The sequence below is a fragment of the Dermacentor albipictus genome, chromosome 3 (assembly GCF_038994185.2).
Source record: "Dermacentor albipictus isolate Rhodes 1998 colony chromosome 3, USDA_Dalb.pri_finalv2, whole genome shotgun sequence".
In the NCBI taxonomy this organism is placed as follows: Eukaryota; Metazoa; Arthropoda; class Arachnida; order Ixodida; family Ixodidae; genus Dermacentor; species Dermacentor albipictus.
In genome coordinates, this window is record NC_091823.1 from 146,518,337 (window position 1) to 146,543,496 (window position 25,160).

Sequence of the window (25,160 nt, forward strand, 5' to 3'; positions counted from 1 at the left end):
CGCGTTGTGAAAGCCACTTAAGTTCGAGTGATTTTAGGCCTGAGAATAGCAAGGCATCTTAATCAGAAAAAAAACGCTATATGTTTACTGGTTACTTAAATGCAACATGGCACAATTCCGCGAATACGTAGACATTAGACTTCCTTTACTTATTTTAGTACAGAACGTAGACAGTAAGCGGCAAGCTTCCTTGGTCATCATCACGCTCTATGCAATACTGCCAGATGGTTTTAGATAACAGCAAAATGAAGCATCGTTTCAGGTGACTGAAACACGTCACAGTTTGGAAGGGCTGAAATATTGGATGCGTGGTTGCGATTCTGTAGCGATCCCTTTTCTGACGCTATTGCGTTTCCCGGTTTATGCTATTCTTCAGTGATCAGAACGATTTTCCGACCGTGTTATCAGGCGGATATGCCGGCCTTGAACGGTGGCTGATAAGATTGGCGCAGAATCGAGCGCAAATCATCGCTGCGAAATCGCAGCACTGCATCGCTCATTCGCAACTGTCATTGTGAAGACGCCGACAAAGAGGCCGATGTTTCTTCCGGCGAGCATGATATTAGACTGGTCGCCGATGGTGGCATTCTGTGAGTCCTTTTCCGGGCCGCCACCCTTGCGTCCTGCCCAGATGCCTACGACAAGGATGACCAGGTAGAAAAACACAATGGCCACCAGGCCAGGGACGTTGATCGCCATGGCCTCGGAGTAAGAAAGACGGAGAAGGGCTCTTGACGCTTGGCGTCAGTAACTGCTTGCCAGCCGTTGCCAGTCTTCTTCTTCCACGCACATGATTATGGCGACGACGATGATGAGGAGGAGGAGAATTACTATGCTGTCTTCAATAAAAACTGAGAGAAATGCCTAATTCTTGGTCTGTCCCTGCACTCTGCGAGCGATAAGCCAATTTAGAGTCTGTTTCGGGTGGCACTAAGTGGGCACGAAATCATTGTTTCGGCTTTTAAAATATTTTCAATATATTTGAAAATATGGCACGTACCCATGAGGAGGGATTTATATTTAATTTGAACCTTCATTGAATAAAAAAATGAATTCTTTGCAAAAAACTGTTTGTGCCGATAGCTGCGAAGGCTACTGGCCGGTCCAATTCAAAAATTCAAAATACTTTATTTATTTGTAAGTACCCTCAGGACCAAAGGCAATAATGAGGGGTCTGGGTTACAGCAAATGAGCAAAAAATATAATACAAGACATTCATTCCCGTTAGCAATGAGGTATGTCTTCTCGCTTTCAGAAAAACAAGTTCACCGATGATTACCATACTCGCTAATATGAATTTAGAGCGCAGCTTTTCAGGTGTTTAGAATTCGCTATATACTGTGGCAGTGAATTTGATTCTGAACGACAGGTTCCTCTCAGAGACGGCGCTAAGCCTCTGCTTAGGCAGCTATATTAGACTCGGCGGCAGATGAAGCACTTCCACCTGTTGCATCCCTCATTGTTCAGAATGAACTGGCTGACGACATTTTGGATCATGATTATATTCTCCCGTGGCAGTGAAAAACGACACAGTGTCGAAACTATGCATTCGACATTCAACTATTTATTGGGCGAACTTAAGACGGCAAACAAGTTACACTCAAGCACAACGACAGCGGTGAGCGAAGTCGGTGATCGTCGGCAATCTATCTGCAGGTCAAGCGCGTCGGTTCTCATACGTGACTCGTTGAATGTTCCAGCATCGAGAGACATTCAATAAGAGCGGACCCTCCCATAGAGCCCAGCGGCCGCATTGACTGTAGTGCACCAACCAGATGAGATTAACTTTCGGTTTCGGTTCTAGGCGCGCGTATTTTGAACGCTAGCTGGCACGTGCTACGCCGGCAGGGCTACTCGGCGCTTTTTTTTATTGCTTCTGCTGCTCAATCGTGCGCGGTAGTGAATGATTGCCGAAACGAGTTAAGTGATATTAACAGGATTGCAAACAATGTAACGTTACAAGCCTCCATCGAATCTGCGCCACGTGTAATTTCATAAAGTAGACGCAAAACGCCTTGTAAATTAGAAATTGTTTGTTTCGTTCTAAATAAATACTGGTTCCGCCCTTTTTGTGCGTTTATCCAACGTTGTGGCACCAGATAAGTAGCAGTAGTTCCCGCACGAGTCTACCGGATTACGTCAGCTGAAAGAATTTAATTACAAGTACGTATCATTTTGGTATTTAGACCTTATTGTAATACTGCCCGTAGAGGAGAAACGTGCGAAAGTGGTGAATGCGGGACGTTACAGACAAAAGCAGTTCACGTTTACGTGCACGGCGTTGCAAATACCCGACTCATTCTAAGCCTTACTATAAATCATGAAGAAAACATCCAATTTCCAAGGAATTTCCTACTCCTTAAGAGCAGAATTCAACGGCGACTGTGTTTTTTCAAAACAACTCCGCTTCAGCCGGCGCGATAGTGCGCTACATACATAGAAGTTGCCACAACACAGGCTCTCAGCCGGACCATGCTAGACGCTCGCAAAATACCTTATACTCGCACTCAAGAGAAGGGCGTGGATGCAAAGCCTGTTTGCAGTCGTTCAGAGGACGGAATTTTCATGTTCTTGATTTTTGTGCTCTTCGGCGTTACCTTTCGCGCTTTCTGCCAGCGCAAGCAACAAATTCCAGTGTTATAACTCTTGGCAATCACTCATCGCGTCTTCCACAAGCGTGAGTACCGAAAGTAGGTATGTGTCACGGGGCCATAGAAACCGCAACAAACTTGTCTCCATAAAATTCAGTACATGCCCAACTTACTGCGTGACACGGCCAAGCAGCTTTTCGTAAGCTGCGTCACAACTCCAGGCGCGGCGAGCGTGCCTCTGAAGTATCACAAAAAGTTGCGAAATCAATTACAATAATGTTGGGGGTCAGGGAAAGCGTCACGAACTTGTCCCAGTCAAGTTTAGCAGACGTGAAACCGTCACCACGATCGAGCTACTTTTCGCTCACTGCGTCAAAAAGCCGGGTGCGGCGAGTGCAACCAGAAACTACATAAATAAGGTACAATAATGTTGGGGCTCAAAGAGAGCGTCGTAAACATCTCTCAGTGCCACAAATTATCTGAAATTAACTGGTCGAGAACGGCCGAGCTGTTTTTCGGTAACTGCGTCACAAGTCTCGGTTCCGTGCCGTAGAAGCCAAAATTCCTTGAAATGCGTCGCAGACTGTCGAACAAATTTTCTCACCTTGCCGTAGTCCAATAGTGCAGTGGTGCCGTGTTGAAGTGCAGAAGGAACGCAAGAATACGCCGGGAGCCCAGCAAACACGCTACATACAAAAGAGGCGGGTCGCCGATAGATGGATAGAAACTTTATCAAATGGAAAAGATTTGAGGGTGGGGTGGTCAGAGCCTCTCAGTCCAGGGCTCCACTGGCCTCTGCCGCCTGTCTGACCTGGCTAATAAGGACTTTTGTCCTGCCAGGTCGGAGCGGGCGAGCTTCGCCTCCCACTGCTCCATTGCGTTACTGGTATTTGGCCTATGAGGGTGCTTGGTGCACTCTCAGGTTATGTGTATTAGGGTAGGTATGCCACCGCAACAAGGACAGTTGGCCCTATAACGAGTGGGATACATGGCATTTGGCTATTTTAAATGGCAGAATACCCCGGTCTGTATTTTACGCCAATCGGCGACCTCTTCCCCGCTAAGTTGTGGGTGAGGCGGCGGGTATTTTTGCGGACACCGCGCTGATGAGCAAGGATGTCTTTGGCATTTGAATTGGTAGAATTTAGTGAGGGATAGTGCGGATGGTTGGGGTAAGAAGAGGACGCCGTCGCTCGGTTAGTGAACCCTCGAGCTAACGCGTTAGCCTTTCCGTTCCCCTGTACCCCCGCGTGGCCTGGGCACCAGAGTAGGCGATGATGGTGGTTGAAGGATTTGGGGATTATCGCGAGGCTAGCCGCAGTCACGTGCCTCTTGAGAAACATGCGACATGTCTCCTGGGAGTCCGTGACCACGACGGAGTCCCTTGGCGGCAATCAGCTTGTTCGGGCACCGATGAGTGTCGTGCCCCGCCGACCTGCACATGGCGCACTTCACTGCACATTCGTGTCCTTGTGGGGGTGAATTTTCGAGTCCACAGCCACGGCATATGTTCTTCGCGTTCGGACAAACGTCCGAGCGGCGTCCCTCTTGCATGCACTCCAGGCCCATTTGGATTGTTGGTCTGTACTCTGTACACCGCAACTCTACTCCTATGTAGTACACGCATTTGGGGTGCGTGCCTCACGAGAAGGTGAGGACAGCGGTATTTGAGCTTCCTAGCATTCGGGCCCTTTCGATGGTGACTTCTTGGGTTCTGCTTCGTAGGTGTTGCTGGAAATCTGCTGATTCAGTGCGTTCTGGAAATCCGTGCACCACCCCTCTGTAGCTATCATCTGCATCCACTACGTACACGTTGAAGGGGTGTTGCTTGCCTCGAAGCTCCCTGCACTCGATTCGACGAATGACGTCCGCCACTTCCAGTGAAGGTGTGGAGACGATGATATTCGTTCCCTCACGGATTCGCAGTATGAAATCCTCTCCAGCGATTTTTCACTGGCTCGGTCCGTTTCCTGCGATTATCGTCCCAGTAGCCCGAATAATCGCTTGTGGTATTTCTTTCCTCAGATATTCCTTGAGCATTAGACCCTTATGAGGCCTCAGTATTACCTTGATGTCATTCTTCGGTAATGGTGGCAGAGGCTTCCCCTTCCGCGGGCGCATGTTGCAACGACCGATTTGCCCGTCTCCTCTCGCGCCTACTGCTGATCGCTATCCGTTTATGTTATTCTTGTTGTTGGAAGCCGTTTCCTTGTCGTTGTGCTTGACAGCCTCTCGCTGTCGCCGCGATAGAACTAACTGCCAGCTGTCCGTCACCTGATTACAGGCGGCGATCTCTTGGCTTTTGCTAGTCCCCGCTTCAGAAATTATTCTTGTGTCCTCGTTTTCGTCCGCGTTGTTAACCGGATGCAAGGGGGTCATTTGGAGGTCCATGAGTTCTGATGTAGCCATCTCATACGCTCGGCAGAAGCGATCCGGTTATTAAGTGATGAGGCGGTCGCTCACCCGCTAAGCCTATCGAGGCCTAACGGGGCTTCCGTCACTTCGAATTTTCAACGTCGCGTGGGATGACCAAAAATTCAATTAGGGCTTGAACTTGGTCTTGAAACGGAGCTTTTGTAGAATGGAACCAGATCGGATAGTCCAGGCTGGTGCTGTTGACGAGTTTTCGGCTAAAACGTCGATAGTCGGCGTAGCCCATGTGAAAGAGCGTGTTCTGCCGGTACTTCTTCATTTTCTCCCCGGGTCGCCAAACAAGCGAACTTCGCATGGGCAACCGGCCTCGCTGGCTTCGGTGGCCTTTCTGGCGCATGACGCACGCATGATTGCATACATGACGCATGCATGTCGCTCCTCGCGTGCCGTTAGCCTGTTGCTAGTGACGCAAGAAAAATAAGTCGCAAAGTACAAGTTCATTTATACGCAAAATATCTTATTTTTAGCAGGAGAGCAGATAAAAAAAATAAAACGTTTCCTGTAAGTTTATTTCATATTCTTTTCTTCCAATGCTCGCGTCAACGGATGAAATTGACACTAGGCGTGACGTGTTTCCTTTTGCCAGTTTTCGCCGAGTATTACAGCGTAATCCAGCGATTCCAGAGTAATCGCTGAGGCCGGCATAGCTTCCAGAAAGAACTACGCAATACGCGTCGCGCATGCTGTCAGATTACAAAAATCGCAAACCATGACACTCGAAACAAGCGCAAACGATAGTAAACGAAGCAACCCAAAGAGCCACGAGCGAGAGCTGACGCGAGCAGACGATAGAACGAAACGAGAGGTGAGATGGCTTCGTATGGCACCAGTTTTGCGCGAGCACTTCATTGAAGGGGTCACTCTTATTGGTCTCTGGCATTCGCGTCTAAAGTTTTTCATCTCCCCCTGAGCATTCGCTCTGTCTTCTGTCGCTGTTTGCGTTCGCTCGGCTTCGCTGCCGATGCCGATGCTCGCCGCAGGAATGGGCGCATGAGAGCTGCGCTCTAAAAATTGAAGGTAATGATGAAGAAGTCCTCTTGAAATAGTAGCAGAAAAACTAAAATGCGAATGAAAATACGCGAGAAACTATAGAGTGTACTAGAGTACGGTTGAGTGGGACGAGGGGCCAGTGTGCACATTCTTTGCAGTGAGAGAGAGAGAAACAACTTCATTTAGTCGCCTGCAGAACGACGCCATGACTAAATGGCGCCGTGACGCGGACCCTGACGTCTTCTCAGCGGGTGGTCTCTACTTAACTCCAGCGTGTGTTACTCCCGGGGTCACTCGCCCTGAGGGGCAAGGTTCCGTCGGTTTCGCTCTACCTTTGTCTTTCAAGAGCCGCCAAGACGGGATGGACGGCCCAGGTTTGGTTTTCTTAGTGGTAGCATTCCGCCGCAGCTGCGAGTCGTGGCGGAATTGTTGTACTTGCCGAAGCTTCATCGGGGAGCTTGGTCCAATGCCATAGGATGAGCGTCAGGGTGGCCCTCTCCCGTTGGCACACGCGGTACACATCACTCATAATTTCGGGTACAGATGATTCATTAACACTGGAATGGGTAAGAAACAGGCTTGTAATTGTCTGAACAGAGCCCCAGGTGCGGGGGTGGGAAAGTCTTTCTAGCCAGGCGGTGAAACTGTGCAAGTTCGTTGAACCTCGTCATGCGGTCCTTGGCACTACACCACGTTGGACGGTCGGTTGCAGCGGCGTGGTTGGTTAGCACTCGCGCGTCTGCGTGTGCCGTCTCGTTGTGGTTATCACACTTCTCCGACGCATCGTTGCCCGCGTGCGCCGGGAAACACTTCATTTTAACATACCTATTCTCTCGTTGCAGGTCAGCCGAGCACACAGCGCGCACAGCCTCACCACACACTTTGCTCTTGACATAATTCCGCAATGCACTTCGCGAATCACACAACACCGTTTGGCACCCAGGGTCGGCAATGGCCAGGGCAATGGCCCCCTCCCCCGCCTGAAACGCCTCGCGGACCCGTAAGCTCGCCGCTGCCCTCGTCGCACCGGATGACGCCTTGATGACGGTAGCTACGAACGCCGCGCTGTCTCTGGTATTCTGCCGCATCCACGAATCTTGCGTGCTCGTCCTTGGCGTGAAAGTCGATGAGAGACTTGGCCCTCACCGCTCTTATCACCTTGTTAAACTCCGGGTTCATGTTTCTCGGGATGCGGCTTACCCGAATCTTGCACCTGGTCCCGTCCGGAACAGGAACGTCGCTGCTCGCCTTTCTGGCCCCGGGCGTGAAGCCCAAGTATTGAAGTATGCGCCTGCCGGCTTCGGTCATAGAGAGTCGCTCTCTTCTGGGCGGTCCATTGCGCTTCCGCAATTTCCTTGAATGTATTGTGTCGTCAGCTTGTTGGTGTTCGTACACTCGAATAGCCCGAGCGCCGCCTTGTAAGCTCGGCGTATCAGGGCGTTGATCTTATTCGTCTCACACTGCATCCAGTTGTGGAAGGCTGCAACGTAGGTGACATGGCTGATTACGAAGGAGTGCACAAGCCGAATCAAGCTTTCCTCTTTCATCCCAGCCACCTGTCTGATGAGGCGTATTGCGGTGGTAATCTTACCTTTAAGGCGGGAAATGGTCTCGCCGTCGCCCCGTCGTTTGTCTATAATTATGCCAAGCACCCGAATTTTGTCGACCTCCGTGATTGCTTGGCCGTTCCTCGTCCCGAGTTTGATGGCCTCGTAATCCCTCGGTTCACTCTTGTTATGTCTGACGTACTTCGGCGGTAACACCGGCAGGTCTGACTTGCTGAGTGAGCAGATCAAACCGGAACCGTTTAGTTGGTCTTCGATTGCGTCGACGGCTTCTTGCAGCGTGCTCTCAATGTGACCATCACTGCCTCCGGGAATACACAGCGTTATGTCATTGGCGCTGATGGTGTGCCGGACCCTCTCGTCTCAAGAGAGTCGCTTGGCCACCCCGATCATAACGAGGTTGAATAACAATGGCGCGATGACTAAGCCTTGGGGGCGCCCGACACTGGCGAGCCTCCTCTTCTCTTGGAGCCGTAGATCGCCGGTGCAGAGCTCGGTAGTCCGCCCCGTCACAAAGTCCTTGATGTAAGTGTACGTTCTTGCGCCCATGTTGAGTCTGGACACCTGGGCTAGGATCGCAGAGTGCTTCACCTTGTCGAAGCCGCTCCGCAGGCTCAGCCCCAGGGTAGCCTTGTTGTCTTTCGTTAGGGGTTCATCGTCAATGATATCTTTCTTCAACAGAATCATCGCGTCTTGGGTGTCGACGGAATGCCGAAACCCTATGATAGTGGTAGGGTATAGTGACGACTCCTCCAGGTAGTCCTGCCACCTTCACATGAGGACGTGGTCCAACACCTTGCCCACGCAGGACGTGAGCGAGATGGGCAGTCGGTTGACCGTGTTCCCCGGCTTACCTGGTTTGCGGATGAGGGTGGTCTTGGCAGTCTTCCACTGCTGGGCCAGTGACCCTGCACTTTGAGGTTCTTGAGCGCTCTCTTCGAGATATGATCCGGGCAGGCTGCCGACTTGCTGTTTAGTTCGTGCAGGGCCGCTCGCACTCTCTCGACACTGATGACGATAATGATGACGAGGCTGGTCATGATGTCGAGCTTCTCGTTGGCTTGACCGCCGTACTCGGGATGCCTTTCCGTGGCTGTAACTGGGAGGTACTTGCCGTCTATGCGTCTGATAACTTCGGGTTCCGCATTTTCCTTGACTGCTCTGTGAACGATCTTTGCGAGGTGGTGGCGTTGGCAGGATTTTGTTTTAGTCTCATCGAGCAGATGCGGCATCAAGTTCCAGGTCTTACCGCAATGCATCTGCACGTGCGCAGCGCTACAGATTTCGTTCCACTGTTGCGAGCGGAGCACCCGACAATGGACTTCGATGGCGCAATTCAGCTCCGCCCCCTTCTTCCTCAGCTGCAGATTTTGTCGTTGCTTTTCCACCTGTTTAGGATAGATGGTTTTGCTTCGATTTAGTGCGCAAGGTGGCTGTAAATCTTGTCGTCCTGCTCATTCGTTTCTATGACCTTGGTCGCCTCCTTGATCTTCCCCGCGATGTAGGCTGACCATGTTTCTATGTTCTCGATATCCGGCATCTCCGTTGGTAACAGGATACGCAAGGCATCCCAATCTGTATAATTATGTTTTCTGGTGTCCTCCCAGGCCTTGACCTCATCAGGTATGATGACCTCTACAATGTAGTGGTCGCTGTCGAGCTCAGACCCCGTGATGCGCCAGGAGATATTTCCCTTCTCATCGTTCCTCACGAAGGTGAGGTCCGGCGTCATGTCCCCGGAGACAGAGTTCCCAATCCTCGTAGGATCAGTCGGGTCTGTGATGAGGGCGAAGCCCATGTCTATTGTGTCTTGGAACAGGTCTCGCCCCTTGGCCAATTGTTTGTTTTATCCCTATGCCGGCTGCACCGCGTTAAAGACCCCGCAGGCGACGGCCCTGTGCGTTCCCGCCACGGTGCAGGCTCTGTGAAGGAGCGTCTTGAATTTTTTATTCCAGTGTGAAGGGCTACTGTAGACGTTAAGCAGAAAGGTGCTGTTCTTTTGTTTCTTGCCCGTGTTCCCTTAAACGCATGTTTCCTCTTTTGCGCCCAACAAGCTTCCGAAGCTGTGTTCTCGAGTTTGCTGTGAGAGCAGGCGGCAGCCCCGAATGCTTTCGCAGCAAACTAGAGAACACAGCATCGGAAGCTTGTTGGGCACAGGAAAGGAAACATGCGTTTAAGGAAACATGTTCCCGTTCAAAGGAACATGCGCGAAAACTAAAGAAAAAGGAGGATAAAGGCGCACATTTGGTGACCCATGTTAGCGCATGTGGTTGTGACGCTCGATTTTCTGCGACAACTCTTTTGGGCAGGAGCGGCAACGCCTCTTCTAGGCTAGCTCTTGAGGCCTTCTTTATCAAGAAGAATAGAGATATGTGTGTAAGTGAGCCTCCTACCACATTCCTAGATGACGACTTTAACTTCTTGCGCAACCGCCTATGTTTTGCATGCGCCTGTTTCTCTTCTGCTTGGTAGGCGCGTGCGTGACAAGAGGATATATATGTATTCTCCTTGCTTCCAATAATCAATTGTGAGTAGTGCTTGTCCTTGTCCGGCTTTCTTGTTTCTGTGTTTTTAAAAGCGAATTGGGTCGCACCAAGAACGCGACGTTGGTAACTACTGGCAATACTGCTCAGCGAGGTCGTTGATGCTGAAACCCCTGAAACTGCAAATTAGCGGCACGCTTTGAAGAATGCCGCCTCCTGAGTGCGCGCCCTCGAAGTGGCCGACGACGCGTCGCTATTGGCCTAATAGCATCACGTGGCAGCTCGTGCCTACTTTGTTTGGTTACAGTCGCGGATCACCACTATTTATGGTCCAGATGCGTCCACCTACTGGTGCGAAGCACATGCTTGCGGTATTTCTCTTCCGTGTGTGTTCTGTTTGTTGTTTGCGGTCGCCCCAAACCACATTTTATGCTAAGTGCGACGACGCACCACGGTGTTTTCCATTACAACGAGCTTCTGAGCCTTTGGATGTAGAAATAGACTCACCGAAGGCAACAGCCTCTTCGCGATATTGTCCGAAAAGCCCGTCCGGGTAAGAATAAAGACGTCGGTTAAGCGAATTGGGAGGGAGAACCTATGACCGACATACTTCACCGTACTATGCGAAGTAAATTGCGAATCTCTCATGTGTAGAGAGATTGCGTAATTTGCTACGGGCCATAACGTAGTATATATGACACAGTTCTCTGAGCACGTTGCCCTCTATGTGCCCATTTTAACACTATTCCTACGCAACGGATACTTTCGTTTATAAGAGTACTACCTGCTCGTATTTTGTGCGCTCACGCGCTAACAGTCTTGAATTTACTGCTTCACGCGGCTGCGTCTGAACACTTGATCGCAAAACTATTAAATCCAGGAAAGTATTTTTACAGAATTTGAGGCTGGAGCGAAAAAGGCATCTTCTAATTGTAACTCTCTGCCTTTTGTGGTTACACAATTACTAGCCTTCTCTAGAGCGATTAGCTTTCTTTTTCGGTCATTGAATTTACGATACAAGTACACCGATTAAAATCGTGCGCGCTCTCCCGAAAGTGAGCTACGGGACGCGTTCTTAGCCAAACAGCATCATAGGCCTTTGAAACGCACGGGGGATTTCAGGTGACGTTTAAAGTGTGTGATAGTTTAGTAGAGTACTCGCAAAAAAAATATAGGGTCGCCGACTCTGCCATTGGCTCGTTTAGTTGTTTGCTCGGTCATAATTTGCCTATACACTAATATCTTGCAAATGGAATTTCGGAGCGACTGCAACCGTCCTCAGTGCATGCCCCTCTAAATTACTAATGGTGCAACTCAATTCACGACAAGTGCATCACTTCATTGTGGAACGAGCTAACGCACGATAAAGTGTTACTCGGTATCAGTTACTAACCTGAAAGACTAAAAGCAATTTACTCAGTGTAAGCTTTAAGCTCTTGCTTGAGGCTGAGTCAAGCGTTGTTACCTCTTTCGCGCTTTGCGAATGAACGCTAAAAAAGTGATTTAATTTTCTACGCACGCCCAGTTCTGACTGGATGATCGACCGCGCTTATTTTATCGACTTCGAGGCAAGAAATGCACAATAGAATCAATGCCCACTTCTGAGCCTTTGCGCGCGCATGGAAGATTGGCAAGCACGCACGAAGGCTAGGACGTTGGCGGCACTGTAGCTTGTAATACTCTATCGAATTTTAGAGCAGTGATTGTTCGTGCCCTCAGCCAGCCTTTGTGCGTCATAGCTGACGCACGCCGGAAATTCACCTACTAAGGACGGTGCCGATTATATAGGTTACTGAGGGCTTGCTGAGGGTCGGGATATTAGCATTCAATCGTAATTTGCAACCATTTGCAACAAGATCTTGCGACACGAGCTCGACAAATGTCGCGTACCTAACTGTAGCGTACGCGATACATTCCTAATGGCCATGGGACTACGTTAGTGGTAGTTTAGATACTTTTTTTGCAAAACGTTATCAACACAGAAAACAAAGTTGCAGTTACTGACTTTGTATGGCCCTCTGTAAAGAAATTCTATGCTGTACACGAACTTACTCGCTGCTAGAAAGCCAACACGAGCGCTTAATGCGCTCCAGCTTGCTATACGTGCATTCACTCTGTGAAAGGTCGTTTGCTATGCTTACGCATGGTAGGATGTGAGCTCCAACAAGTCTGGTGAGGCCGGGGTAACCACACAGTCCCCACAAACCCAACAAGAAGACTCCAGGTACGCCTCAGCGGGGGCCTCATACCTGAGAAGCCATTGCTGAGGGTGCTGGGCATGTGGCAGCAGTCCAACCAGCGGGCTACACACACCCTTACGCTCCTCAAAACCAGTGTCAAGGCGACATCACGCACGATCTCCCGCGTAACATCCAAGAACCGAGGCATGAAGGAAAGGGACACCCTCCGACTGGTCAGAAGCCTGGCGTTGAGCAGAATCACATACAGCCTGCCCTACTACCACCTCGCACAGTCCGAGGCGAAGCAGGCCGACACAATTTTGAGGATGGCTTTCAAGACCACTCTCCGACTGCCAATGAGTACATGGACTGAAACAATATTGGCGCTTAGGTTGCACAACACCCTCAGCGAACTGATAGAAGCCCTTTAAGTGTCGCAATAACAGAGACATGCGCGGACTCTCATGGGCGGGCAGGCCTTACAAACCTTGGGGTTCCCGGCTATAACAACACAAGCCCAAGAGACCTGCATGATACCTCGTCACGTCCAGGACAGGTTTCAGCTTGCCCCGATACCACGCAACATGGACCCTAACCTACACTCCGGCAGGAGGAGAGCAAGGGCCCAGTACATGGAGAAAGCATTCAGGTTCAATACCACGGCCCCTTTTACGGACGCCGCCATGTATGGGACGGAGAACAAGGGCGCAGTGGCAATGGCATGCGACCACCGAGGCTACGTTAACTCCGCTGCATCAACCCGCCCCTGCGTGATTACGGAAACCGAAAACCTGGCCAACTGTTTAGTCATCCGCGAGGGCTACACGTAAACCAACCACTGACGATCCTCGCGGATTCCCAGCAGGCCTGCCGCAACTTCCTACAGGGAAGAATTGGAAGACCTGCTGCACAAGCCCTAGCCCGAATGCTCAAGGAGGACACGGAGGACTTCACCACCCAAACCACCATATGGATACCGGGCCATAGTGGCATTACGGGTAATCTGCAGGCCGACAGACCAGCTCGAGGATTCGTACATAACCGAGTACTGATCACGCCGGCTGCAAAAGACCCGGACCCTGTCGACCTTGAGCCATCGTGAACTACCGCAGATGGCATCGCTTGCGTTATCCACCACCCCACCGAAATCTAAAGACAGAGGATGCCAATGCCTGGCGTAGGCTCCAGGCAGGCACTTACGCGAACCAACACATATTACATCGGATACACCCCACAGCCTACAGGGACGAATACCTATGGTGTGGGTCCACACCAAACCTATACCACAGTACGTAGGCGTGCACACAACACAACATCGAACACCCAGACATGAACACCACGAGGGAGCAATGGGAGGCACTGCTGTCCAGCTCGGCCCTGGACGACCAGCTCAACCTGATAAAGAGAGCTGAGAAGATGGCAACAGCCAGCGGAGCCCTCGACTAGGGGCCCCGACCATTACTGGTTTTTCTGATTATTCTTTTAATAAATATTATCTATCTATCTGGCAGCACGGCGGAAGAGAAAGCGCGAAAGAAAGGAGAAACAAGGAGAAGCGAAGGCAGAGGAGGGGAGTGTTGCTACTTTAAGAATTTTCAGGGGCTTTAGTTCTTGCTACTTCACACTTTTGTATTTGTGGTCGGATAAATCAAATGGTGTTCCTAATCGCATATGACGGGTATTTATGTCTAAAGAATAAATGCATTTATTTTTAATTTTTTTTACGCGGCGCGTTGATTGTGTGTGAATTGTGACCGCAGTGTCACCTTTCATTCTACTATGGTATTGTAGTCGGGAGGTCGCAGACAGCCAGACGAGTCCAAGACCACATCTTGGAGGATCTGCCAGCAGAGTAGGAGTCTTCGGGGTTCAGCACAAACGCCCTTGCTTGTTACCGATGCACGAATTATCATAAATAGAGAAATACTGCAGCACCAGAAGAAAACCAGCATGCCAGCACAAAAACTTCGTCGTCGTCTCTTATTGTAAGGGTGCTGTCTGTTACTCGACCCAGCATTACCGCGACCTATTGAAAGGGTTGAAAGTCGCGATATGCTGGCTCGAGTAACAGACAGGAATCGTAATGAATTGTCTTTGACGCCCTGTCGTAGGCTAGAGGAGTGGCCAGTGCACAGTCAATGACCAACGTTCCGGATGCCCGATAATTTGGAAGGCTTTGCGGCACCACCACATAGCCCATAGAGTCAATGTATCAGAACGTCTGAACTTTCGGACGCGAGAACCCTCCACCGTACGATTTTCTGGACTTTTTGCCGTTACCGCAGGTCTGAAACGGCATTAATCAAAGCAAACGCCATTGCCATTTTGATTACCTCGCCGTCTCGAACCGGCGCTCTCGCTCGCAGATCCACTGGCAGCCATAACCACCACTGCGGCAACGCTAGATCTAGCTGCTTCGACGTTCGCTATTAAGCTTCTTGCCATTGAGCGCCATGTTTTTCGCTGAGGGAAATAGCTGCTGTCAGCAATGGCACCGACTCCGCTTTGTGGTCCTCGCGATTGGCTTAGAAACTTGGAAAGCACGATGCGTTGCATAGTGCCAGTTTCCGAAAGTCAGCTTCGCCTCTGCATATAAATGTTATTTGGTGAAGCATCGGCAAAAGTATTGCAGTGAAGCATAACAAGCGTGTGAACGGGCTATTGCCTTGGGACACAGTATGTATTGTTTAATTAAACACGAGTGTACCTTGTATCTACTGTCACAGTACGAGCACCGATATGCCTAATACGTGTGCCGACATGCCTTCAGAGCGTTTTTGAATGTGCCTGTGGCTGTTTGAGACCTTAAGGGTAGTAAATACCATGCATTTATTTTTTCCAACTTGCCGAGTTTTCGTACGTTTTCGCGGCCCCTAAGGAGTTCGACAAATCAGATGTCGGCAATGCAGCTGACAAAGAAGATGCTTGAAATGGTCCGTGGGGCAAACGAGTGGTGGAAAGAGGACAAAAACAGAAAGGACCTATGCATAGAGGAATGAACGGGAAAGCAAGTGTGCTGCCGCCGTTTTGAAGGAGCTTGAGCTCAAAAAACAAAGTGTTGCTTGATGCCGAGATGCAACTGTCCCTCATCCAAACCAAAATAAACTCTTTAAAGCAGTGAAACCCAACACTGAGGCGTCGTTTGCGGGCTGAGAGTATGTCAGGACAGTTGAGGTTGAACTAAAAGCTGGTGATAAAGAATCTCAGTTGTGACAAAGCTCGGGCCTCATACCACTGAGCTTGGCATCAGTTGATAGAAATAGATTATATTAGGAAATATTTGCTTCTGCATGCATCTCCATTTTATTCGTATTTGAAAATTTCCGACACAATTTGCAATATTTTTCGAAGACATTTTATTTGCTGTGCATTTTACTAACCCCTCGTTTCTATTCTCTTATTGAATAACATAAACACTACTCCTTAGTATTCAAATTGGATTAAGTCCTTTTTTTATTTTTTTCATATGCTTACTACAGAGTGACATCATCGGGTGATATGGTTTCAGCCCGTTTTGACTTAAAACATAGTTCTGCATCACTCAGCGAATTTCGAAAAGGCACTCAGGGAAAACCTGGAAAACTCAGGGAATTCGGAAATGTCAACTTGGTCAATTTATGTCAATGTCAATTTATCGCTTCTTTATTACATTTATTAAGCACAAGTAATTCCCCCTATGTTGTCCTTGGTGTCAGTGTTTGTTGGCTTCTTATGATATTGCTACGGCACAATATGTGCGATCACGAAAGGCCAGCAGTGTGAAGACGACGACGACGAAGCTAGCGCGGGCTGTTGCCTCTTGGCCAAGCGCAGCGTATTTTCCTTGCAAATATATTTGTACATAGCTTTTCGTCTGCGTCTCCCTACGTAACATAACCCCACCCCAGTCGCCTCAGTACCACCGACTTCGTTCGCTTGCCACCTTCGGCACTGACCTACGTTGACCTGGTGTCATCCCCACCAGTCCCCGACGGTCACTACATCGCGGCTCCTATGCAGGACGTCCTCCTTACACACGGGATCACAGTACCCCATACAGTTTTATCTATTACGGCGACTTGCGTCTGCCTGCCAGTGGTCAACTTTGGCTTGACGACACAAGTGCTGCCACGTGGGATGTCTTTGGCCCAGCTTTGTTCATTCGAGGATCACTCAGTAGCATCCATTGCAGTAGACGACACTTCATCCGATACTCCTCTACCATCGCAGTCGCCAAATTGTACCATCGCTGACTTACGGAAAATGATTGCCCCCGACTTGCCCTCCGAGCACGCTCGTGAACTCTACCGCGTTCTGTTTTCCTACCACGATATTTTTGACTTTAACGATCGTCCTTTGGCCCAAACTACAGCTGTCAAACATCGCATTAATACCGGCGATGCCCCTCCTATTCATCGCCGCCCGTATCGAGTGTCACCAGCTGAGCGTCAAGTTATTCACACAGAACTTCGCAAAATGCTTGCCAAGAACATTATTGAACCGTCATGTAGTCCTTGGGCGTCACCGGTTGTGCTGGTAAAAAAGAAGGACGGCTCATGGCGCTTTTGCGTGGATTATCGGCACCTTAACAGGGTTACCAGAAAGGACGTGTATCCCCTACCTCGGATTGATGACGCCCTTGACTGCCTCCACGGTGCTCGCTATTTCTCCTCTATTGACCTTCGCTCCGGCTATTGGCAGATTGCCGTGGACGATCTCGACCGCGAGAAGACTGCCTTTGTAACACCCGACGGTCTTTATCAATTCAAGGTGATGCCGTTCTGCCTATGTAACGCTCCTGCCACTTTTGAACGCATGATGGACTCCCTTTTTCACGGTTTCAAATGGTCCACGTGCTTGTGCTACTTGGACGACGTTATCGTATTCTCCCCAACGTTCGCCACGCACCTCGAGCGCCTCTCAGCAGTCCTGGACGTTTTTCGGCGAGCCGGTCTGCAACTCAACGCATCGAAGTGCCAATTCGGCCGTCGCCAGATTACCGTCCTTGGACATCTCGTTGACGCGAACGGAGTGCAACCGGACCCAGGCAAGATCCATGCTGTTACGCACTTCCCTGTTCCGAAGTGTGTCAAGGATGTGCGCAGCTTCATCGGCCTTTGTTCGTACTTCCGCCGTTTCGTGAGGAATTTCGCCGTCATAGCACGACCACTAACCGACCTTTTGAAAAAAGACGCTCCTTTCCAGTGGGGCGATAACGAGGCCTCTGCATTCTCTCATCTAATCGACATTCTCACAACGCCTCCCGTTCTGGCCCATTTCGATCCTTCAGCGCCTACCGAAGTCCGTACTGATGCCAGCGGTCACGGAATTGGAGCAGTACTGGCACAACGCCAGCGTGGCCACGACCGTGTTATCGCTTACGCCAGCAGGCTCCTCTCACCCGCGGAGCGCAACTATTCCATCACTGAGCGTGAGTGTCTGGCCCTAGTTTGGGCGGCTGCGAAATTCCGCCCATACTTATATGGCCGATCCTTTTCCGTTGTCACAGACCATCACGCGCTTTGTTGGTTATGCTCATTGAAAGATCCTTCAGGAAGACTTGGTCGCTAGGCCTTACGCCTCCAAGAATATTCGTTCTCTGTCACCTACAAATCTGGCCGACTACACAAGGACGCTGACTGCCTGTCTCGCTACCCGGTACACGAGCCTGACGACGCCGACAGTAGTACCGCCGACGGCATTTTCTCTGTGTCTGCCTTCGCTAACATCGCCGATGAGCAGTACCGAGACCTATCGCTGCGAGTACTCATCGAGCGTCTGCGCTCTACACCTACCGACGCATCCGTTCGCCGATATGTCCTCCAGGGCGGCATTCTGTACCGAAGGAGCTTCCTCCCTGATGGCCCTGATCTTCTTCTTGTCGTGCCAAAACATCTACGACAGACTGTGCTCTTTGAGATGCATGACGCACCACTGCAGGACATCTTGGGGTAACCCGCACGTACGACCGCGTCCGCCGCCGCTTCTATTGGGCTCGTCTCGCCCGCTCCGTTCGACGCTATGTTGCTGCCTGTGATCCCTCCCAGCGTCGGAAGACACCACAGGTGCTACCTGCCGGTCATCTCCAGCCGATCACCGTCCCTGTGGAACCATTCTTACGTGTTGGATTAGACCTGCTCGGTCCCTTGCCCACGTCATCCTCTGGGAACAAATGGGTAGCCGTCGCGACTGATTACGCCACCCGATACGCTATCACTCGGGCGCTCCCTACCAGCTGCGCCACTGACGTCGCGGACTTTCTCTTGCGTGACATTATCTTGCTTCATGGCGCCCCGCGACAGCTGCTTACTGACCGTGGTCGAAACCTCCTCTCGAAAGTTATCGCTGACATTGTGCGTTCCTGCTCCATTCAACACAAACTGACTACTTCATACCATCCTCAAACCAATGGCCTGACAGAGCGGTTAAACCGTACTCTTACCGATATGCTGGCCAAGTACGTTTCCAAGGACCACCACGACTGGGACATTGCCCTTCCTTACGTAACATTTGCGTACAATTCTTCCCGGCACGACACCGCCGGATTTTCTCCCTTTTATCTACTGTACGGTCGCGAACCTACCTTGCCCCTAGACACGGCACTTCCTCCTGCTGCGGTCTCAACAAGCGAGTATGCGCGCGACGCCATCGCCCTCGCCGACCATGCACGCCAGCTTGCCCGTGCTCGACTTACGGCCTCACAGACCACTCAGCAGTGTCAGTACAACGCCCGCCATCGTGACGTACAGTTTTCACCTGGTGCGCTCGTGCTCCTGTGGTCGCCTTCTCGTCACGTCGGACTTTCAGAGAAGCTTCTTTCGCGATACACAGGGCCCTACCGCGTGCTGCGCCAGGTGACGCCTGTGACTTACGAAATTGCTCCTGTGGGCTCAACCTCGTCCTCTCCTGTGGCATATAGTGATGTCGTACACGTCAGTAGGCTCAAGGCCTACTACACTGCTTCCGAGTCCGAGCTTTAGTCGCTCCGGGATGGCGCTTTTGCAGCCGGGGGTAGTGCTACGGCACAATATGTGCGATCACGAAAGGCCAGCAGTGTGAAGACGACGACGACGGTTAGAAGCTTGCGTGGGCTGTTGCCTCTTGGCCAAGCGCAGCCTATTTTCCTTGTAAATATATTTGTACATAGCTTTTCGTCTGCGTCTCCCTACGTAACAATATGACTAATAAAAATCGGGACCCTCGGTTAACCCCCTCTCTTCTCATTTCTTGCTAACCTATAGTTACACTTGCAGGTTCACATAGGTTGGAGGAGTACTCATCGACGAGGTGATCCTGGAACAGCTTAAAATGGCCTGCCAAGTTGGACCAAACGAGTTTTCAAGTCTTACTCCACCACGTGTTCACAGAGCAGGAGCTCATGGGACTGTCTTTGGACAGAACAGGGCAAAAAGAAGCCCTTCACCTTAGCGGCGTCAATGGTCTTCTAGGCAAGCGCCATACATCCTTTCCCATTTCATTTTCGCATTCACATTACGGACTTTTAGACCTTGCGATTAGCATAACATAAAGACTTCAAGTAGCCTGTGATTGCAACTGCGTGCTACAATAGTCTGCCATCGGGAATGAATCTCTTCGTCCAGTTCTTTAGCGCTGTTTGCTACTCGCAAACAGCGAGTAGCAAACAGCGAGCCAACCTGCCCAAATATGTACTCTTCTGTAATTGCTTTCTTCTTCTGCCGGGATGCTTTCTTTAACAAACATCAGCAAATATACGTAGCTTTCCAAATGTGTCAGTGCCAAATTAGTCTCCGATTCCTCTGTTAGCCCTTGCTGTGGTATTCGTCTTTCCTTTCGCTTCTCACAGTCTTCTTTTTTTCGAGTTTTTCGCGCTAAAAACAGCATGTTAACCTATCCGCAGAGATTCTCACTGAGCCGGATGCATCCTCGCTAGAGCATTTCCACTGGTTTCACTAGCTATGGGTTGTGATTCCTGACTGTCTACGTCACGACGAATATTTTTGGCTTCGTTGCCGTTATTTATCTCCACCGCGATCTCTGGAGCCTCGGTGGTGGTGGTGGCGGTGGTGAATTGTAGCAACAGGCGGGCTTAGCCTGGCGATGAAGGCCGGCAATTGCTCCGCCCGAGCGTCTCGCACAATACTGCTGAAGGGTTTCACCATATGTCCATCAAACCAGTCTCTCTTAAGAATTCGATGAGGAGACGTGAAGTGCCTTTGCGGGCCCTCGGGAAATATAAGGCGCTGCAGGCGCGCATGCGGGAGGTCCTTGTTTTGCAGATTCTTCAGCAGAGTGCCTCTTTCATCTTGGAATTGCTGGCAGGACCAACGCATGAGGACTTGGACTGTATGGAGGCCAAAACTCAGGCCCTTTTTCTTCAGCAGTATTTCCAAGTGCTTTCAAGCTAAGTAAAATAACATTCTGACAGATTTGGCGATACTGCCGCTTCAGTCAGCAATAGTCCAAACGGCTCTTCAGTCTTCACGCTGGGTGTGGGCAAGCAAACAGCATTCTTTTCGACCACCTGCCGGATCCACGCATATTCCCTGGTGATATACATAGGTTTCACAAAGGCAGAGTCGACAACGTCCATTGCCGTAGCTGAGTCCCTAAGTATCTGAGATGGCATTTCATACAGGCCGCGAAGGTAGGATTAGAAGAGGGCCAAATTGCCATCATTGCCATTCACGAAAGAAAACACAGTTCTAGGATTCAAACAGTCGATCGCATGGTATCCAGGCTCCTGGCAACAGAAACAGACCCCTGGTTTTCTAGTCTCAAACACTTTTTCTGATTTTTTTTTATTTTACTGTGGTGATTTTCTCTCCTGAATCATCGGACTGCATGCCTTTTGTACGACCTCCAGCTTCATCGCGGTGAAGGGGCGCCTGTTTTCCTGTTTGCTCAATTTGGTGAACGGCCTGAGGCGCGTTTTTCGGGATTCGCGACGTGTGGCGAATTCATCTCGAAGCGCTGCAGCAAGTTTCAAGCCTTTTTCGCCCTACCTTCCGTGAATCCACAGCTGCACCTTCTCGCTAAAGGATCCATAGAACTAGTCCCTGGAGATTAGCTCCACAACCTTGTCGTGACAACCGAACGCACTTTCTTCTTTTAGCCAATCAATTAAACTGGATTTCAGCTTGTAAGTGAAATCTTGAAGCGACATGCCCGGTGATCTGGCTGTCTCCCGAAATCGACGGCGGAAAGCCTCCCCTGAGAGCCGACATTGTCTTAGTAACACAGATTTTACTTTCTGATAGTCATATGTGTAGCCTATCGTTAGCTTTGCAATTATTTCGCTCGCTTCCCCAGCAAAAGTTGACAGAATTTGTTGCAGCCAACTATCTAGTGCCAACTTGTTTTTCGAACAGGTTAGTTCAAATGTACCGAGAAAGAATCCCATGTCATCGTTCACATTGTACAACGGCATGAGATCCATTATTCTCACTTCTGCATCACCTGAACGTATCTCATTTGTCGAGAAGTTATTTGCTGATTGCCTGGCCAGATCCCCTTGCACGTCTAGTTCTTTCAGCTTTAGTTCATGAGTTCTATGTTCCTTTCGTTCCATTCTTTCTGCAGCTTCATTTTCGTTTGGTTCAGCTTTCTCAGCATTCTGTCTTTCTTCTGCAGTGGTTTGTTCAGCTTTCTCAGTTCGTTTCTCTCTCTCTTCCCATGCACCTGAAATTTCGTCCCCATGAGCTCTGCACTTCTCAATCCCCTTAATAAGCTGCGGCTTTCTATGACTTTTCCAGACCTCACTTCCTGCCTCTTGACAAAGTTATAACTCTGGCTTTCTCCGTTCACTTTTATCCATGGTTAATCCCGAACGAAAATGTTCCAACTTTGATGTGATGTGAGGAAGCTTCAACACGGCCGTGCACGTACATAAACTAATTTGTCGTATTAGAAAACAGGCGAGCTAAAAGATGGCAAATTCTAAAAGAAAGTCAAGTGCTCACCAATCTGCTTCGGCCAGTATAAAGGGTGGAATACCCTTTGCTGCCAACCAGCTGATACAATCTGGACCGGGGAGATGCGCCTTCACCACAGGAATAAAGAAACGACGACGCAGGTGGGCATTGCAGTGGTGAAAAAAAGTAGAAAAGAATGCGCTCACTTCACTGCTACATAGTTATGACTCTCTACGAATCTCGAGCGGTTCTGCCATACGCGGGAGCCACGACGGCCTTAAATACCCCTCGTGGTCTCTTGGTAGTCGTCCTTGCAAAACTTGGGGAGTTCGTGGAAGTGTCAGTGCCTTTGTTACGTTGTTAAGCCGAGGACCTCCTCCCCTTTGTATCTTCTCCTCTTGGGCCCTCGCCTTTGCGTCTGCTCAAGGTGGAGATAGGTGACGCTTTTTCGAGGAACAGGCGAATAATCTCGACATGGGAGCACCTGATGAAATGTTTCCCACACTGAGAGGTCGATCATAACAGTGCCAAAACTACGATAAGATTGAAGGGCTGGCTGTAGTGGCGGACTCCGGAAATTTGGGCCACCTGGGGCTTTTTAACAAGCACGTAAATCTAAGTAACTAAGGGGACCAATTTCAATGCATGCTAGGTGACCTGGAGAAGCAAACCAGCAGCAAAATTAATCAAAATTAATCTGCAGAAAAGTAAGTTAATGTTTAACAATCTCGGAAGAGAACAGCAGTTTACGATAGGTGGCGGGGCACTGGAAGTGGTAAAGGAATACATCTACTTAGGACAGGTAGTGACCGCTGACCCGGATCATGAGACTGAAATAATCGGAAGAATAAGAATGGCTTCGGGTGTGTTTGCCAGGCATTCTCAGATCATGAACAGTAGGTTTCCATTATCCCCCAAGAGAAAAGTGCATAACAGCTGCGTCTTACCAGTACTCACGTACGGGGCAGAAACCTGGAGGCTTACTAAAAGGGTTCTCCTTAAATTCACGACGCAAGGAGCTATGGGAAAAAGAATGATAGGTGTAACATTAAGGGATAAGAAAAGAGCAGATTGGGTGAGGGAACAAACGCGAGGTAATGACATCTTTGTTAAAATTAAAAAAATAAATAGGCATGGGCAGGACATGTAATGAGGAGGGAAGATAACCGATGGTCATTACGGGTTACGAACTGGATTTCAAAAGAAGGGTAGCGTATCAGAGGACGGCAGAAATTTAGGTGGGCGGATGAGATTAAGAAGTTTGCAGGGACAAAATGGCCACCATTAGCACAGGACCGGGGTAGTTGGAGAAGTATGGGAGAGGCCTTTTCCCTGCAGTGGGCGTAACCAGGCAGCGGCTGCTGCTGCTGATGATGATGAAATCTAAGTACTTGGGTGTTTTCGCATTAGGTCCATATCGAAATGCAGCCGCCGTGGCTTAGGTTCGATACCGCGACTTCGTACTTAGCAGCCGAACGTCAGACTCAGTAAGCAATTACGGCGGGTTTTTTGTTTGGTTGTTTCGATCAAAGCGACAATGGGGATATAGTTGTCAGCATCACTAAGGTCGTTCCCAATAGATCGGGAATCTTCGGCGAAAATTGGGTCAGAACAATATGTCACCGACGTCAGCAAGGGTGGTTATGGAAGCAGAGAATATGGAGCTACTATGCGAGGAGGGAACGACTATTGGGAATTTTTTTTAATTTAATAGAAGGTATAGTTTGATTCATTCAACAAAAATAGAACACCTAACCAATTTAATTTACGCGTGACGAGAAAAGACAACGCTATTTTACTTATTCCTTGAAATAAATACCTTTTTTCAGCGCCAACCATAAGAGAGGGTGTTGACGAAGTCATTTGAAATGCAATCTAGCTCTTGAATTGTCAACCTTTGTCAACGTTTTTCTGAATATGATGGCACGTGTGGTTTCATCGTTGCTCAACCTGTTCAGTCAAAAGTAGCGAGTTACGATCGCCATATAACCGTTAAGCTTAGCAATTTTCGTGGCGCAGTGCTGGCTGACCGGCTTCGCGACGGGCGATAGGACGAGCACTCTACACCCAAAGCTTTCTTCGCCCTCCAAAAAAAGTATGTTGTGTGCGAGGCTGCAATTTTGACACCCGTACGCCTCACCCTTTGCTGCATCGCTTCCTGTGCTGGAAGCTCGAAACGCCCATCAAGTCGAATGGCGGGCATTTAAGCATACAGTTCTAATGGCAGGCTGTCAAAACAAATTTCTTGCTTTTGACATCAAAGTGGCGTCGCTTCTGTTTTAGAAGACATGGCGTCACATTACTTTTCTTCAGCCGGAAGTATTCCCTCGCCACACAGATGGCACTAAGCCCCTTTGAAGTGCCGCTGAACCACCATGTTTTGAACGTATGAGTTTCTATGGAAGCTTCGCTGCAAGGTGTACTTACTTTGGCATCAATGCCAACATTCCTAGCTGCAATGAACGCTTATTCATTCTAAGCGCCTAATCTATTTGTCAAGATGCACTTTGTCAGTTTGTATTGTAATATATGGTAAAAAAAAACATTATGTGGTTTTTCCTGGCATATATTAAATAAATTGAGGAGCACTGAATAGGCCCTTGACATCTACAGTCTAAAGCTTCTTAGAGACCATGGGACATGTCCACTGCCCCGTTCAGAAATCGTTGGAAGTGTCTCCTGCTTTCTTGCTTCAAGCGAGCGCTTGCCAGTTTACAGGGTTATTATGAACCATTATTCAAGTAGCCTATGGGTTCAAATTGATCAAAAAGATGAATGGGCTCTCAAGTTGTCCTTGTTTAATTGGTTGAGGGTCACATTTTGGGGGGAAATATTTCTCGTAATTTAGGTTTCATATATTTTTTCGGTGTGCGAATACTCGACACTTTCAAATGACGAACTAAATAGTGTCCCATTTGATACGGTCTTCGAATACAAAGCCACTATTCGTAAATGTAAATATTTTTTAATTGATGAATCAATCAATGAACCTTTATTTCAAACAGAGACTGGTCAATCGAGGGGGGAGGGTCCCTTATTCCAGGAA

At 49.4% G+C, this 25,160-nt stretch overlaps 2 protein-coding genes across 2 annotated transcripts in view; both read right to left on the bottom strand.

The window, feature by feature from the left end:
* The window catches only part of LOC139057763 (high-affinity choline transporter 1-like), a 34,941-nt gene extending 34,242 nt beyond the window's left edge, over window positions 1-699 (bottom strand). Inside the window, exon 1 of the mRNA XM_070536516.1 lies at window positions 489-699. Coding sequence (XP_070392617.1) covers window positions 489-699 — 211 coding nt within the window. The remainder of the gene's footprint in view (window positions 1-488) is intronic.
* The window catches only part of LOC139057610 (uncharacterized), a 174,552-nt gene that overhangs the window by 131,461 nt on the left and 17,931 nt on the right, over window positions 1-25,160 (bottom strand). The window lies entirely within an intron of this gene.